This window comes from Mesitornis unicolor, unplaced genomic scaffold (genome assembly GCF_000695765.1).
Source record: "Mesitornis unicolor isolate BGI_N332 unplaced genomic scaffold, ASM69576v1 scaffold35583, whole genome shotgun sequence".
Lineage (NCBI taxonomy): Eukaryota > Metazoa > Chordata > Aves > Mesitornithiformes > Mesitornithidae > Mesitornis > Mesitornis unicolor.
Genome location: NW_010175975.1, coordinates 74078 through 88493, shown reverse-complemented (window position 1 = coordinate 88493; position 14416 = coordinate 74078). Strand labels below are relative to the sequence as shown.

The following is a 14416-nucleotide window of genomic DNA, read 5'->3' as shown; positions in this document are numbered from 1 at the left end:
GCAAGCATGGTCAGTGGATTAGTTTTGAGAGTTATGCAGGGAAGTGACCATGATTTCAAATTTGGGATATGGCCCTTTTGCCTATATGCAATCAAGAATAAAGTTGCTGTGTTTCTGGATGTTCCAGCGTGTCTCATTTCAATGTTAATTCTGTAGGCTGTCAGCAACAATACAGATTGCCAGTAGTGTGGTGCGATATGACTGATCTGTGGGTTTATTGTAGTGCAGTAGATGAAAGTATAGTATTAAACAAAAACTTTGAGTAGGAGTTTACTGTAAAAGAAGGTGATGAGTTGTAAAAATAAGCAAGTCTTGAATTGTTCCGAAGGTGAAAGTGCTGGTTTTGTGGTAGCTGAGAGAGATTATCTTCTCAGTGCACCTTGGTATTTCTGGACTTGTATGTAGAGTCCCACTGTGTGAGCTGAGTTTTTTGATGGTGAGCAGCAAACCAAGGAAAAGCAAAAATTCCTTCTATCATCAAGCTTCCTGTGGCATCAAGGGAAGTCAGTACTGTTTTCTTTCCGCATTTCCTATTCCTTGTTCTTACAGATGTATGCGCTTGAGAAAAATGCACTTATGTTGGTGTCTTTCATTCATTCTTGATTGTTTTCTCTTTTGTTGTAACCCTCTCGGAGTGCCAGTATAAACCATTGTTCAGTGGCTCAATCCAGAGGAAGAGATTAAGTGTACTAAATTCAGTTTTAAATCTTTCTTTTTATGTAGAAAAGCCTTGATGTTCATTTCTTCTCACAGATGCTGAAGTCAATACCAGAAAGAAGACCTTCACCGAAGTCCAAACAGAACGACTGGAGCAAGCAGAACGGACTGTTTTAATTAAGTGCCCACCAAAACTTAATGAAAAAAAATTACTGCAGTATTTATCCAGTCATGGAAACATCAAGAGTCATTTCTTTTTTGAAAATCGTGTAAGTAATTAACAATGTAAACTAATATCTAGACTAAGACAAAAAGAAATACTAGCATTTGGTCAAGGCCTCATACATGCAAGTTTAGCAAATTGTATATAATTAGTATATTAAGTTATTTTTTATCTTTGTTAACGTTTACAAATTGCTGAGCAACAGACTTTTTTTTTTCCACAACTCTGCTGAGCAACACCTCAATGGGATACCTGGCAACCTGTTTTGCACTAAATCTTTGAAACTTTTACGTAGCACTGGTCATTGCTTTAACAATAGAGCTAACTTCTTATGTGTCTTTTTGAGCATTACAGTTGTGAAGATAAATAGATTTTACAACTCTTATGTTTAGTGCTTTTTGCCAAGAATAGTGTGTTGTAAATATTCTTTTGTGAGAATGTGTCTAAGTGTTGAGGTACAGAACCTAGCATTCATTGTCAGGTCTTTTGTATTAAAGTGTCTCAGTGCTTCCGGGAGCATCTGAATAATGTTAGTGCACTGAGTCCAAGGCGTGTATGCATTTGTCTAACCCAGTCTATTTCTGTTCTTAATGTTTTAGGGTATCCATGCTTTGATAGAGTTTTCGCAAAAGAACAGTGTGGCCTCATTGCAGGATGCTATTGGAATCCCAAGTGCTGCAGAGCATCATGTCCCATTCAAATCTAGACTTTTTACTTTCACACTAAAAAACCCAGTGAGTCAAGCTGCTGAAGAAACACCAGTTCACCTCTCTCCTCAGTCTCACATTCCAGTGAATGAGCTTATTCACAAGCTTTGTCATGCAGACAGTGTAAGTAGAGGTTTCGAGATATCTCTCAATTAAAAATGAACTGTGTCCATTTCAGATACGCACATGGTCATGTGCAACTTAGGAAGCAGTTTATTTCTGTATTTTTTTAAAAAGTAAACCCTGTTAGAATTTTGTGTGAGTGGTTCTCCTACATTGAAACAAATAGATGAAATTAGTTCTTTTAATTGTCAAAATATTTTTTCTGTATGAAATAAACCTATTTGAGATTAAAAAATAATCTTCTAATTGTAATGATATTAGATATAGATGAAAATAGATGTTAATAGAAGATGGGTCATTGTATTTTTACAGTGTTTATTTTCTCAACTAGATAAGCAGCCAGATGTACATTCTACTGAATGAATATCAGCTTACAGAAGAAAATACCAAGCTCCGATTTCTGGCCTGTTCTCTGGTTCGAGATTTCACACGTGCATATTTTCCAGACAGCACAGTAAAGCCGTTTGGCTCTTCAGTCAACACCTTTGGCAAGTTGGGATGTGATGTGGACATGTTTCTGGACTTCCATGATTTTCAAAAGCACGCTACAAAAATGGTAAGATTATGCTGTGCATCTTCAGTCTGTTGAATTTCTTCATTTGCCGTTTCACACACAGCAATCTGTTTATTCATACTTAGGTTTACTTGAGTTCATACTACGGACTGTGAACCAGTTTATTTGAGTGTTTGGATTTGAGGACTTTCAGAAGCTGGATGTGCTGTGAAAGAGATCTTCCGTGCAATAGGAAGAAAATTATTTGGTGTTTACTTAGACTTTGTACTGTTAGGGTGAGTTTCACTGTGAAAAAACTCTCATCCTCTGAAAGTGATTTAGCAATGTCAGACCTTCCCATCCTACTGTTGTGTTTTATTTGAAGCTGCTGGGCTTCATCTATGCTGCTTTTAAGCTTGGCTTTGATTTTTAGGGTGCTCCGTGTTCTAAAGCATAATCATTTTGTGCATTTTGAGAGAGTCGTCAGGCTCTTTTCCTTAGTGTAAAGACTTGACTTCATGCGGCAGAAAAATTACTGAATTAAGTACTGGGATGTGTATTTGCACACACTAATAAGTGTGTGTTGAGGTGTGAAGATTTAAGACCTGGGATAGTATTGCTAAATAGTTGCAGGTAGCACACGTTAATGTTTGTGTTGTCTGTCCAGAAGAAAATATCATGTGAACAGCACCTGTTTTCTTTGTGAAAGGAATTAGTTGCCTTACTTCTGAAGGGAACCTGAGGATAAGTTGGTATATGTGAACTGTAGATGTTATGGGTACCAGGTCCCAGGAGCAAAACAGGAACTGGGCCGGATCAATAATGCAGATATTTCAGTTGTCAGCCTTTCCATAAGATACTTCCATAATTATTTGAATGCCTCATTGGTAGTGCAACAGTAAGCACCAAGACAAGTGGTGAGTACTAAGCGAGTGTAGAGGCTTGAAATTAAAATACACTCACTTGAATTTGCTGACAGAAGTACAGAACTTTCATCAATACCTTTAGAAATTGGATGGTTACAAGACTTCCAGTAAACTGTGTTCAGTCAACAGTATTGTCTTTTTTAATGCACGTGTTAAATTTTATCTTAATCTTATCTTAACCCATACTACGATTTAGAAAGCTGCACTATGTAACCAAGTTCACGTGTTTAGTTTTTTTATTTTGGACAGCTTCAAATCATAATGGTTATTTAGAGTAGGTTGTGTCTCAGTCCTTGTGTGTGTCAGCATAAAGAATGGGAAAGGACTAGACAAGGCGATTTTGGAAGGCTCTTATTGCTGTTTTTTGACTGTTGACAGTGTAAATGTCCTTTTGGATTGAAGAATGAAATAGGAAAGAAAGAGATGAGATCCGAGGTAGGAAGAAGGGAAAGTTGGATCAGATATGGCCTATGGAGAAGTTGGGGTTTGTCATGGATTCTGAATGGGTAATTAAGTGATTCTGGTGTTTTGAAAAAATTCTTTTTATTTTATGGTGAAAGATAGTTTGGGGAAAACTAGCTTTGTTTTACTTTAAAAAAAATTGACAATGAGCATAAACTTTTCACGAAAATTCGCTCGGCTACAGCTACAGCATTTTTAACAGGCGAGCAGTTTGAGAGATTAGTGGATGACTTAAAACACAGTTCTGTGATATTTCTAGAGTAACACTTTTTGCATGAAAACAGTTAGGCTTCTTGCTGAGAATACTTTATCAGTTTACTCCAAAGCAATAGTTTACCTTATCTGCATTTGCTGTTTTGAGCAACATGGCAAGAATAGGGGGAGAACCACAGTGCTGGGGCAGGTATATCATCCCCCCAGCAGCCACCAAAGGTCCTATCAGTTATTAAGACTGTCAGTTTTGTCATTGCATAAAAGTCTTCATCCCTCTTTTGAGCAATATTGAGCTGCTATCTGGGAAGACACATTGTGATTTTTGTCACAAACATAAAGGTTTGAACACCAGCACATCTACATGTCAGTCAAGTCCCGATCTTTTCCTGTCCTGCTACCCACCTCAGCATTGATGTTTATAGGCTCCTTTCACTTTGAGCCAGCCCTGCTATAGCCTGCAGCTACAAATGGGATTAGGACCTCTGTCCTGGTGTGCTCAAACACTTGTGCTGGCTGGAGAACTGCTGCCAAGAGGAGAGCAGGAACAGTCACCTCAGTGACTGCCAGAGTGACTTAGAAATTCAGCAGCTAAAGAGAGTTTGTGGGAAGGATTGCAAGGTCGGTAACTTCTGAATTGTTTTGCCTTTCTGTGAGTGCGTGTTTTCTTTGGGCTAACCTCGTGACAACAAAAGTAACCTCCTGTGTCTCAGAGGGAACTGGTTAGGTCACTGCATAATGCAGTTTGTATAGTATGCAGTCACACACGACATGTTCCAAGGGGGAGGATAACTCAGTGTCAAGTACTGGATTAGGAGACAAAATTAGCTGAGGCTTAAAAACATAAAGAGGACAGATTTCCTAGGCATGAAGTTATTTTATTGAGGTATAAACTACAAATATAATGATTCAAAATACAAAGACCTACAGGAAAATTGATGTCTGATGTTGCCAAAATGCATCTCCATTTTTTTTGTCAGAAAAAACTGCCTGATGTGAAGTGATTATTTTAAGTCTTATAGAAACTTACCTTCTATTTTGAAGGACTAAGTAATTTGCGTGTTAGACTTTATTTTTTTTTAAATGAAAAAGACATTTTTCTTTACACTGCTACGTTGTTTCACTAGTAACGCATTGTTCTTGGAGAGTTTGAAATGGAATTACTGATGTTTTGAAATTAATGTTGGTTTGGTTGTGTTTTGCTCCTCTTACTTTTTAATTTAAGTGTATGCTCCTGTTTTCAATCGGAGCATATATGTGCTCTTGGGAATTCCCAAATTACTTGTTTTAGGCAACAGTGAGATGTAGTAGTATTATACCTTCATCTGAACAAGTAACTTTACAGTAAGTTGATCACTATTAACCTGGAAAAACTGAATCACTTAAAAAGAAGAGGAAAGCAAAAGCAGTATCTTTTTACCAAGTTCTGTGGGCTGGTTTGATTAATTCCTCTCTTTCAGTCTCACTGTACAGACTTATTTGCACATTGGTGTAGTCTTTCAGAAGTATTCTTGTATGTCTCTTTCGTTCCAGAACTAACAGTCTACTTTTAAATTTTGGTGTTAGAAAAAAGGTCCTTTTGAAATGGAGTATCAGATGAAAAGATTACCATCTGAAAGAATAGCAACTCAGAAAATTCTTTCTGTGATCGGTGATTGCCTTGATAATTTTGGTCCTGGATGTGTGAGCGTACAGAAGATCCTCAATGCTCGCTGCCCACTGGTGAAATTTTCCCATCAACCAACAGGATTCCAGTGTGATCTGTCAGTGAGCAACAGGTGAGATCTGGTTTTAAAAAGTTTAGAAAGGAGCTGCTTTCTGTGTTCTTAACAAATGTGAATGGTGGCTCTGACAGTAAAAAGAATAGTTTTTACTTCTAGAGCTTAGGTTTTAATGTGCTTAAGATATCTTTCCCCAGCATAGGAAATATTTGCTAGCTGAAACTGAGGACTTCAAAACAACTCTATACAATAAGGTTCGCTTATAAGGAATTCAAAGGAGGGTGGCTGTGTTCATTAGTCATTGCTTGACTTCATGTCAGCCTTCTTTTAATTGCTTTTCAGATTAAGCTGCTCCATTGTGTTAATTTTCAGTAATTTGGCTTCTAGTTATTTTGGTGTCCTTCTCGTCGTCTTAAAGACCTGCATACACCTGTTTGCTGGCAAGGTATCTTGAATGCTAAATAACTCACTGCATCAGAAAAGTCTGAAGTGTTGCTGCCATTCACAGCAGTGCCCAATAGAGGGAGCAGGCTTCTTAGAAATACCTCTGCATCTATTTTTCCTCTTCCAGCTTGCTCTTATTTGGTTGATAGTAAAGCATATAATTTGTTTTGCTGTCACTTATTTTATTAAGAAATGCCCACCTTAATCCAGTATGCATCTGTACCCCTGACATAAGGGTACATAATCGAAAATTAGTTGCTAGTCCTTTTCATTGTTAGGGAATAGTGAAATATTTCAGAATACTTTTGATACAACTTTTCCTGCAGATTTTGTGGTTTGTCTACATCAGATACAATCAGATCCTTGACTGAATTTTCTGAACTACCCAAAGTTCTGTTTCAGAATATGCAGGAGTTGTTAAGACAGTACTAAACTAATGTCTTGCAATAAAATTACTTTTATATATGCGGCCACAGTGAAAGTGTGCAGTTCTGTGCAGACTTTCTTGTAATTCTCTGCTGACCACTTGGCTGGTTGGGGCTGTGTGTGTGTCTTGTGATCATTTGGAGTAATAACAAACACAAGGAGGCACTCCACAGTTGAGATTTTAGAAGTCCAGGTGTTACAAAACTTTGACATGGTAAACTTCTCTAAAATGCCATGGTGGTATTTTAGAAGAATTCAGTGCAAGATTGGGAGTCAAAACTCCTGCAACTGTAGTTCAACAAGGACTTCAGACTAAAACTGACCCTAAAGTAAGTTTTGCTTTTACATCATGCTTCTGTTTTTCTTCTTTTTTCTTGCTCTCCCATTTATATGCTACTTGAATGTTTGTGTGACCATATGATGAAGCAGATAAAAACCTGATCCACCTGAAAACCTTTATCTTTCCAGATTAGTTGTTTTTTGTTGTTTTTTTTTTCAGCAGGACCAAACATTTGTAATTTGAAAATTACCATATTTACTTGTTTTGCAGATTTCATTGTGTCTCTGCAGTTCGTGTATTTTTCAATTCATTATTTTATTTATTTTTTAGACTGAAGTTGTAGAAGAAGTTCTAATTGTATTTTATTGTATATTAAGATACAGATATTATCTAAAGTACCTCAAAGACAATTGTGGCTAGATTATGTTTTTCACCTTGATTCTGCATAGTTTTACTCCTCAGTACTTGGTGGTGGTTTTCTGGTTTTGTTTTGGTTTTGTTTTGGTTTTTTTTGTTGTTTTTTTTTCTCCCATTGTTATGTTAAACAAGGAAACAGGAAACGGTGCAAATGCAGTAGTATTACTATTTGTCCATAATTGTATCTTTCTTCTTATGGAAAACTACCAGGTATTTAATCCTGGACAATTTCAGGCATTCTCTTCTATTTTTTTAAATGCATAAAAGTTAATTGTTTTTTTTGGAGGATACCCTCTTTCTTTACAACTCATGCTCTAGGGCTGAATAATGAACACCGCATCTGGTAGTTCACAATTCCTTCATTATTTACACATGTCTTACTTTTAATTTCTTCTTCAGCATTGCTATAAAAAGTTCAGAACTCTTGTATATCTACGGCTGCCTTGATTCCCGTGTAAGAGCGCTAGTGTTCAGTGTACGATGTTGGGCCCGTGTTCATGGACTTACAAGTAGTGTTCCTGGTACCTGGATTACAAACTTCTCTCTGACCATGATGGTCATGTTTTTTCTGCAAAAGAGATCACCACCTATCATTCCAACACTAGACCAGCTTAAAGGCCTGGCAGGTAAGGACAGCTGTTCATGTGTTTATTGAAGTGACTTTCACAGTTGTTTTCTCTAAAGTGATGAACAAACCCAAGCAATTTCTTTATGGTCTCAAATACTAATGCGTATTATGTATGTCTTAAGTTTGAGGGAATATGCAAGTATTACTTGTTTGTTTGATGGAAAAAATGCATTTTTAAAGGCTAAATAAATCAATTTTCAATACAATACTAAATTATACTTAGGGATAATTAAAAGACACTTATTTGCTCAATGCTGCCATGCTGGCTGGTTTTTGTTTATTTTGTATTTCGGTTTTTAGAAGACTTGTAAGGTCTCAAATGTCTCTACAGTTGTTGAGGATTTTATGCAGATTCATATGATGTGTATTGTTTTATAGAAACCAAATGTTTAAAAGAAAGGCTATATTTTTGCCTCACAATTTGTAATATCCTTGAGACCATTCAGGCCATCCACAAATAATTCTTACATCTTTGCAAGCAAGCTGGTTTGGGTGTTTCATACATGTTATCTTCAGTACATCTAATGAAAGCATAGAGAATGACACCCCAAGTTCTGGATTCCTCACTTATGCCTTCTGCTTATCGACATGCTTCCTTGGGAGCTTTGAGTGGAGAAGGTCTGTGATCGGTTGCTTTAAAATTAGTAGAAGCATTTCCATCAGAATTCTATAAAATTTTTAAACATAAACCAAAACTCCTTTTTTTTTTCTTTTTTTAGACCCACATATAGATATTACAGGTATTACCCTCAGAGATTTGTATAATAAAGCTCTGTATGCAGATATAGTTTTTTACTTAAAAGAAGTAACTTCAGAGATACAAAGATGCCATATACCTTATTCCTATAGGGATTTGAAAATATGCTTATTTTCCTTTGCCTGTACATAGGCTTTTTGTTTTAAATTTTTAATCACTTAAATTGAAACTTAAGTTCACTTGTGAACTCCTAATTTGATTTGCTTAATATGATAGTATTCACTGAATTCAGTCATGTCTGTTATCTGAGTTTTATTAAATACAGTGGCATTTTATTGTTTACCACTTCAAAATATGCCTGCGATTTTTGTTTCAGATGAAAAAGACAAGCATGTGATTGGAGGATATGATTGCTCATTTGTTAGAGATTTAAGCAGGATTAAACCTACAAAAAATACAGAAACACTTGGTAGGTAAATGTTCATCACCTTTTTTTTTTTTTTTAAATTATTTTTATGAGTGGATTGAAAATAAACTTTTCCTTAACGTTACTGATGGCTATTGTTTTTCTTTCCCTTAGATGTTTTGTTGGGTGACTTTTTTGCATATTTTGGCAACTTTGATTTCAGAAAGAATTCCATAAATCTTCGAAAGGTAATGAATTTTAATCTCTCATCATTATCAATTGAATTTCTCTGTTTGCCATTTGACAAACTACATATACTGAGTAAAAGCTTTTGTCATTTTTAATTGTGTATATACAAAGTACATTTAAATTGGTTGTATCCAGAAACTGAGTCTTTTCTGTGAAGGATGAGTTTTCCTCTCAAACCTTACTCACTTAGAGCACCGTTAAGAACATTACAGTGTCATCACTTGGAGCTGCTGGAAAGCACAAACTGATGCTAAGCCTGTATGATTTTTCTTGACAACACTGTAATACAAGTGACAGTTCTAAAAAGTAGAAGCTATTTTGCTTCTGTGAGATGAAAACTTTTAAAATGTCATGATGTATGTCATAACAAAAGTCTGTGACAAACCCTGCACGCCAACAGGCTTTGCATTTAAAGTTGGAAGTCCAGACCCAAACAGTGTCTGCGTTAAAACTTACAGCTGAGTTCTGAAATTTACTTTTGGCACTTGAGTTTCCTACTGCAGTTTACGCTGGTCTACTGTAAGCATACCTACAACTCAGTAAGCATGACGGATGACATGATCATTCTGTGCTTGCCAAGAGGTCTGCACTATCACTTTGGTTTGCTTTATATGTTTAAGTTATGCAATTTATTGATACACGTGTGTGTGCATGCAAGTATAATAGGAATATAGATAAATGTAACTGCCTTAACTTGCAGCTGTTCCTGCTGGGCTGCTTACAGGATGCAGGATTTCAGTGCCACGTGGCTGTGTGAACACTCTTGTTTGTGTTGTGTTTCCTACTTGGGCATTATGGATTACTGGCATAAGAGCTCTGTTTGCCACTGCGGATGATCCTAGAAACAGATTCATTAAGCTGGAGAACTTTTGTTTGCCATTAAGCCTTTAAAAAGGCTAGTAAAAGCATGCACAGGTTGGAGCCTGAGCTAGTCAAGAGAAATGTCTGTGCTGCTGATGTTTTCCTGTTTAACTGTCAGTCCTCTTGGCTCTGGGGCAACAGTGTGTAGTGTATACAGGGACGCTTCCTGGACTAGCATTAGCTGGTTGATTCTTGCCAGAGCTTGTGGTGGAAGGCTTGCAGAGGCTCTGTAATGCAGAGCAGGTCATCTAAGAAGCACTGAGATAGAAGTGCATTTAAATGGCAAACTACATAGTTGTCAACAGCTTGCATTGTACTATACCAAGTGCCCAAAAGTGGACCATGACCTGAATAGTTGTGTACTTAAAAGACAGACTGAACTGGGAGGCATTTCAGCTAAGTGAGTAATTTGTTTTGTTTCACTGTCTCTTAATGAGCACTGGGAGAGGAATGGTTTGAACAGTTTAAGTGCTTGTAGTAGTTTATCAGACTGCGCTATGCAGATAAATATGAAAAACTCATGCTGCTCATACATAAATGGAGGTGGGAGTAGGAGGCTGCAATGACTGAGGTCTGAGGTTTGTGGAAAAGCAAATGGGAGAATGGCCAAAAACACAGGCTAAGCTGTAGTGGTGATGTTCTTTGCCTTGAAGAGAATCTAAGCTGAATGTGGCAAGGAAAACCACCACTAAGAGGATTCAGAACAGGAGTCATACGGTCAAGTTAACAGGAAAATTAAGTTGATTAATAATGACTTTTTTTCCCCAAAAAGTTCTCTCCTACGTCAAAATACTTTTCATGATAATGTAATATAATAAGTCAAGTGATCTGTTTTCTCAGCCTATAATGCATATATGCAACTTTGGCTTTTTCTTTACACTGTCTGCAGGGAAAGGAAGTAAATAAACCTGAGTCATCTCCTCTTTATATCTGGAATCCCTTTGAACAGGACCTTAATATCAGCAAGAATGTTAATCAGCCACAGCTGGAGAAATTTGTAGCTGCGGCCAGAGAAAGTGCCTGGATTTTGCAGAAGGAAGATACAACTCAGCGGATGATCAATAAGGAGCCTTGGGGACTTGCAGCCCTACTGATACCATTTGGAAAAAGTAATTCCAGCAAGATGAAAACTAGAATGAAAGGATCAGGAAGTGAAACAATCAGAAGCCTCTTGAACTCTTTAAAGTTAGATAATGCAAACAGTCTACAAAAAGCAGTGGGAAAGTGACTTACAGCACAGAAACACAGTAGCTGATATTCTGTTTTAGGAATTGAATGTGACACACAGTCTGAAGAACATTACTTTTAATATTTCTGTTAATGGCGAAATGGAGAATCAAATGACCTCTGTTTTCCATTGTGATGCTTTTTGTAGAGGTTTGCTTTCTTTCTGTACATTTTTCTCCTGCTTACTCTTCACTTTCCCATCTGTTTTATGAATGAACAGCATTCGTATGCAAGTTTTACAGATGCATTTTGGAAGTAGCCTTCAGTTGACCACTCTTCAAAAAAGAAAAGGACTGACAGGAGCAGCATGGGGAAAAGCCTTTGGAAATTCTGTTGGCTAACAAACAAATGATATGCTAAGTAAGAGCTCAAGAAACAACCACCTTTCAGTGAAACCACAGTTTTAAAAGAAGATGACTGTTAGAACTGTTGCTCCCATTCCAGTCATGATCTGAAAGCCAGTAAAACCAAAGTGCATGTATCTATTTTTGCAGTTGTTTTCCACTTGTATAGATAATGCCAAAACAAAATAAAGAGAATGGAATTAGGTAGTAGGGTTTGCAGTTTCATAAAGCATTGCTTTCCAAGGGTAGTGCAACTGTTTGATGTTGGAAAAGTGGTTTGGCTCTTGTGCTTACCACCTGATCTCAAATTCCTTCAGTGAACTCTTTTGTTTTCTCTACCCATAGGACTGGTTCCCACCCACACTTGTATATACACTCATGTTTCTCATTTTGCCTTCAACTTCACTTTAAACCTGTATTTCAGGTTCAGGCAGGGACTTTTGCATGCCATTCTTCCCTCTCCACTCTCCTCAAGGTTGCTCCCTACTAGGTGACAGCAAAGCCTTCCTCTCACCATCCCTTGCAGAGGGCTCTGTCCATTGCAGAGATCCATAGGGAATCATAGAGCATGCTGGAGTCCCGTTCCTGTTCTTGCCCTATTTTTCAGATATTCAGCAGAACAGTGACTGTCCCCCTTCCAGATCAGTTGGGCCAGCAAGATCCAATGCTTCTTGTTGACTTAAAGCGCTGAGTTCTCTGTTCATCTGCCACAAAAGAGTGTGTTTTCAGAGGAAGTGGGAGAGGAGTGGGAAGGAAGGAAGCCAGAAAGGGAAGCGGAGAGCCAGCAAATGTCGGATCAGTTTTCCAAATACATCTGTGAGTATTCTACCTGACCAGTTTGAGAGCCACTCGTGCTTTGAAACTAAATGGCAATGGTGATAGCAACTTTACAGACTGTTGTCTTTATTTTTATCAGAAACGTCGTACAAGGAATTACTGTATCTCAGAGATTATCATAGAGATGCAACATAATTATTACTGTTTCATTTTCAGTATTTTTAGATTCTTTAATGTTGCAGTGGTATATGATTTTGTGTAGACCTTCTTTCTAATGGTGTAGTCTGAACAGTTAAAAAATGTGTTTTCTCTTTTGCCTGAAGTATTTGTTGGAAATAGCATGGGCAGTAATGCATACTTCCAAAGTACTTGTTAAAAATGGGGAAGGAAAAGTATTTTCCAGCAATTGGCAGACTGAAAGATTACACCTTGAGTGGCAGGAAGCCACAGATCAATTCCATATTAGTTTATTTGGAATGTAAAATAATACTTGTCTGTGTCCATTTCTGATTCATAAATGTTTTCTCAAATAATGACTCTCATAGTCATTATCTTGGTCACAGGAATTAATTCTTATATTAACTTCAAGACTGACCCTTGAATTTCAACCCGAGCTTTATACCTAAGTCCTGGTGCTAATATATGAACTTCTTTTTGGAGGCTGATACAAAGTTTATTGTAACTTGTTACTGGTGCTAACCCAAGGCCTTTGATAGGAAGCTTGACACTGATGCCATGAGGAGTCTATTGCTACAGCAGTCTTTACAAACCTAGAGGTACATTTTCTGCTGTTTCCCCAGCAATAGACTTTGAAGCATTTTGAAGATTAGGGCAGTACTCACGTACTTGTGAGTTTTCTTTTTTCCACCTAAATCAAATGGGTAATACTGCAGTGCAATAACATGAAAATGGCTTATCAAGGACAGAAGCACACAGCAGAACCATGACAGTGTATACCTACTTGCATTATATTCATAGTGGTTCGCTCTGATATAGATGGAAAGATTTTATAAGAATTATGACAGACACAGGGCACTTGTAGTCAAATACCAATAAACTTTGTACAGTTGTACCGTTGAGCCACGCTGGAGCATGTGCTTCATTTGCAAATGTGTATATAGGTGTTCAGGCTCCTTAGGGGGCAGAGCAGAACATGGTTACTGTACATTCAGCATCACTTTTCTGTTTAGACTGCCCATCCCTTTTGGGAATAGTTCTGAACCCTTGTCATGGCTGCAGGCCAATTTCTGAAAAGAAAAGAAAAGTAATAAGCCAAAAGCAGTGTTGTAGCAGTGGAAATGCACAGGTGATTGTTTCAGATGTCTGCAAGTCCAGGGAGCTGGAGGCCAGAGATGTCAAGAAGCAGCTATCGCTGTTGATACAAATAAGCCTGGCTGGCAGCTTTCAGAGGAGGCTGCTTGCTGGGGGTGGAGAACCAACCAAACTCCCCTAGAGCATGAGCTGGGTCTGGGAGAGGGGCTGTGTGACACTGCTGGGGCTGAAACCACCTTTGGGAAGAGAACCAGGCAGGGAAAAGGAGGACCAGGATTCGAGGGGGTGTATTTAGCACATCAAGAGAGGTGGTGTGATGATAATTTCCGGAGGGCAGCAGCCTTATCACATTGAAGATGGTTAGAAACAAACTACGATTCTGTCAGTAAAAACAAGGGTTGGATATTTGTCAAGAAAGGACTATGGTGACAGTTGAGAGCTTGTTCTTGTTGTCCAAAAACATGTAAACAGTGTCTCAGCAAGGGTGAGGCAGTATGTTAGTTCTCAGAGTCAGTGCTGAAGTGTTATGTTGTAGGGCAGGATTATTTGGGAGGACACATGTAAGGAACATCAGTGAATTAAACACATTTTTCCCCCCTGCCCCTTCCCCTCGCTGCGAATACTTTTCAGTGCAGTCTCAGGTTCCTTGTCTCTTAACTGGTTAGGGAAACTGGAAACATTTAAAAGTTCCTTGCCCTGAGAAAATGCTCTTTGGGACATAAACTTCAAGTTAACATTTGTTGCCACGGATTTTTTTTTTCCCTAGATGTTTGATGCTTGCAAGAGTTGCAGGATTGGGTTCTGCTGCAACTGCCACTGCTCCATCTTTCCTCTGTAGCTTCCTGGGAATCTGTGGCCTTGGTCTC

The 14416-nt window shown here is 37.9% G+C and overlaps 1 protein-coding gene across 1 annotated transcript; it reads left to right on the top strand.

Annotated features, from left to right (window-relative positions):
- Window positions 1-743: 743 nt before the first annotated feature.
- MTPAP (mitochondrial poly(A) polymerase) lies at window positions 744-11473 on the top strand (the record flags this gene model as incomplete). The annotated part of the gene is made up of 8 exons (XM_010181611.1): window positions 744-926; window positions 1480-1710; window positions 2042-2266; window positions 5368-5579; window positions 7489-7715; window positions 8791-8883; window positions 8995-9068; window positions 10820-11473. Coding segments are annotated over 8 exons (1584 nt in total), but the record flags the coding sequence as incomplete, so codon positions are not given.
- Between the last annotated feature and the right edge of the window lie 2943 nt (window positions 11474-14416).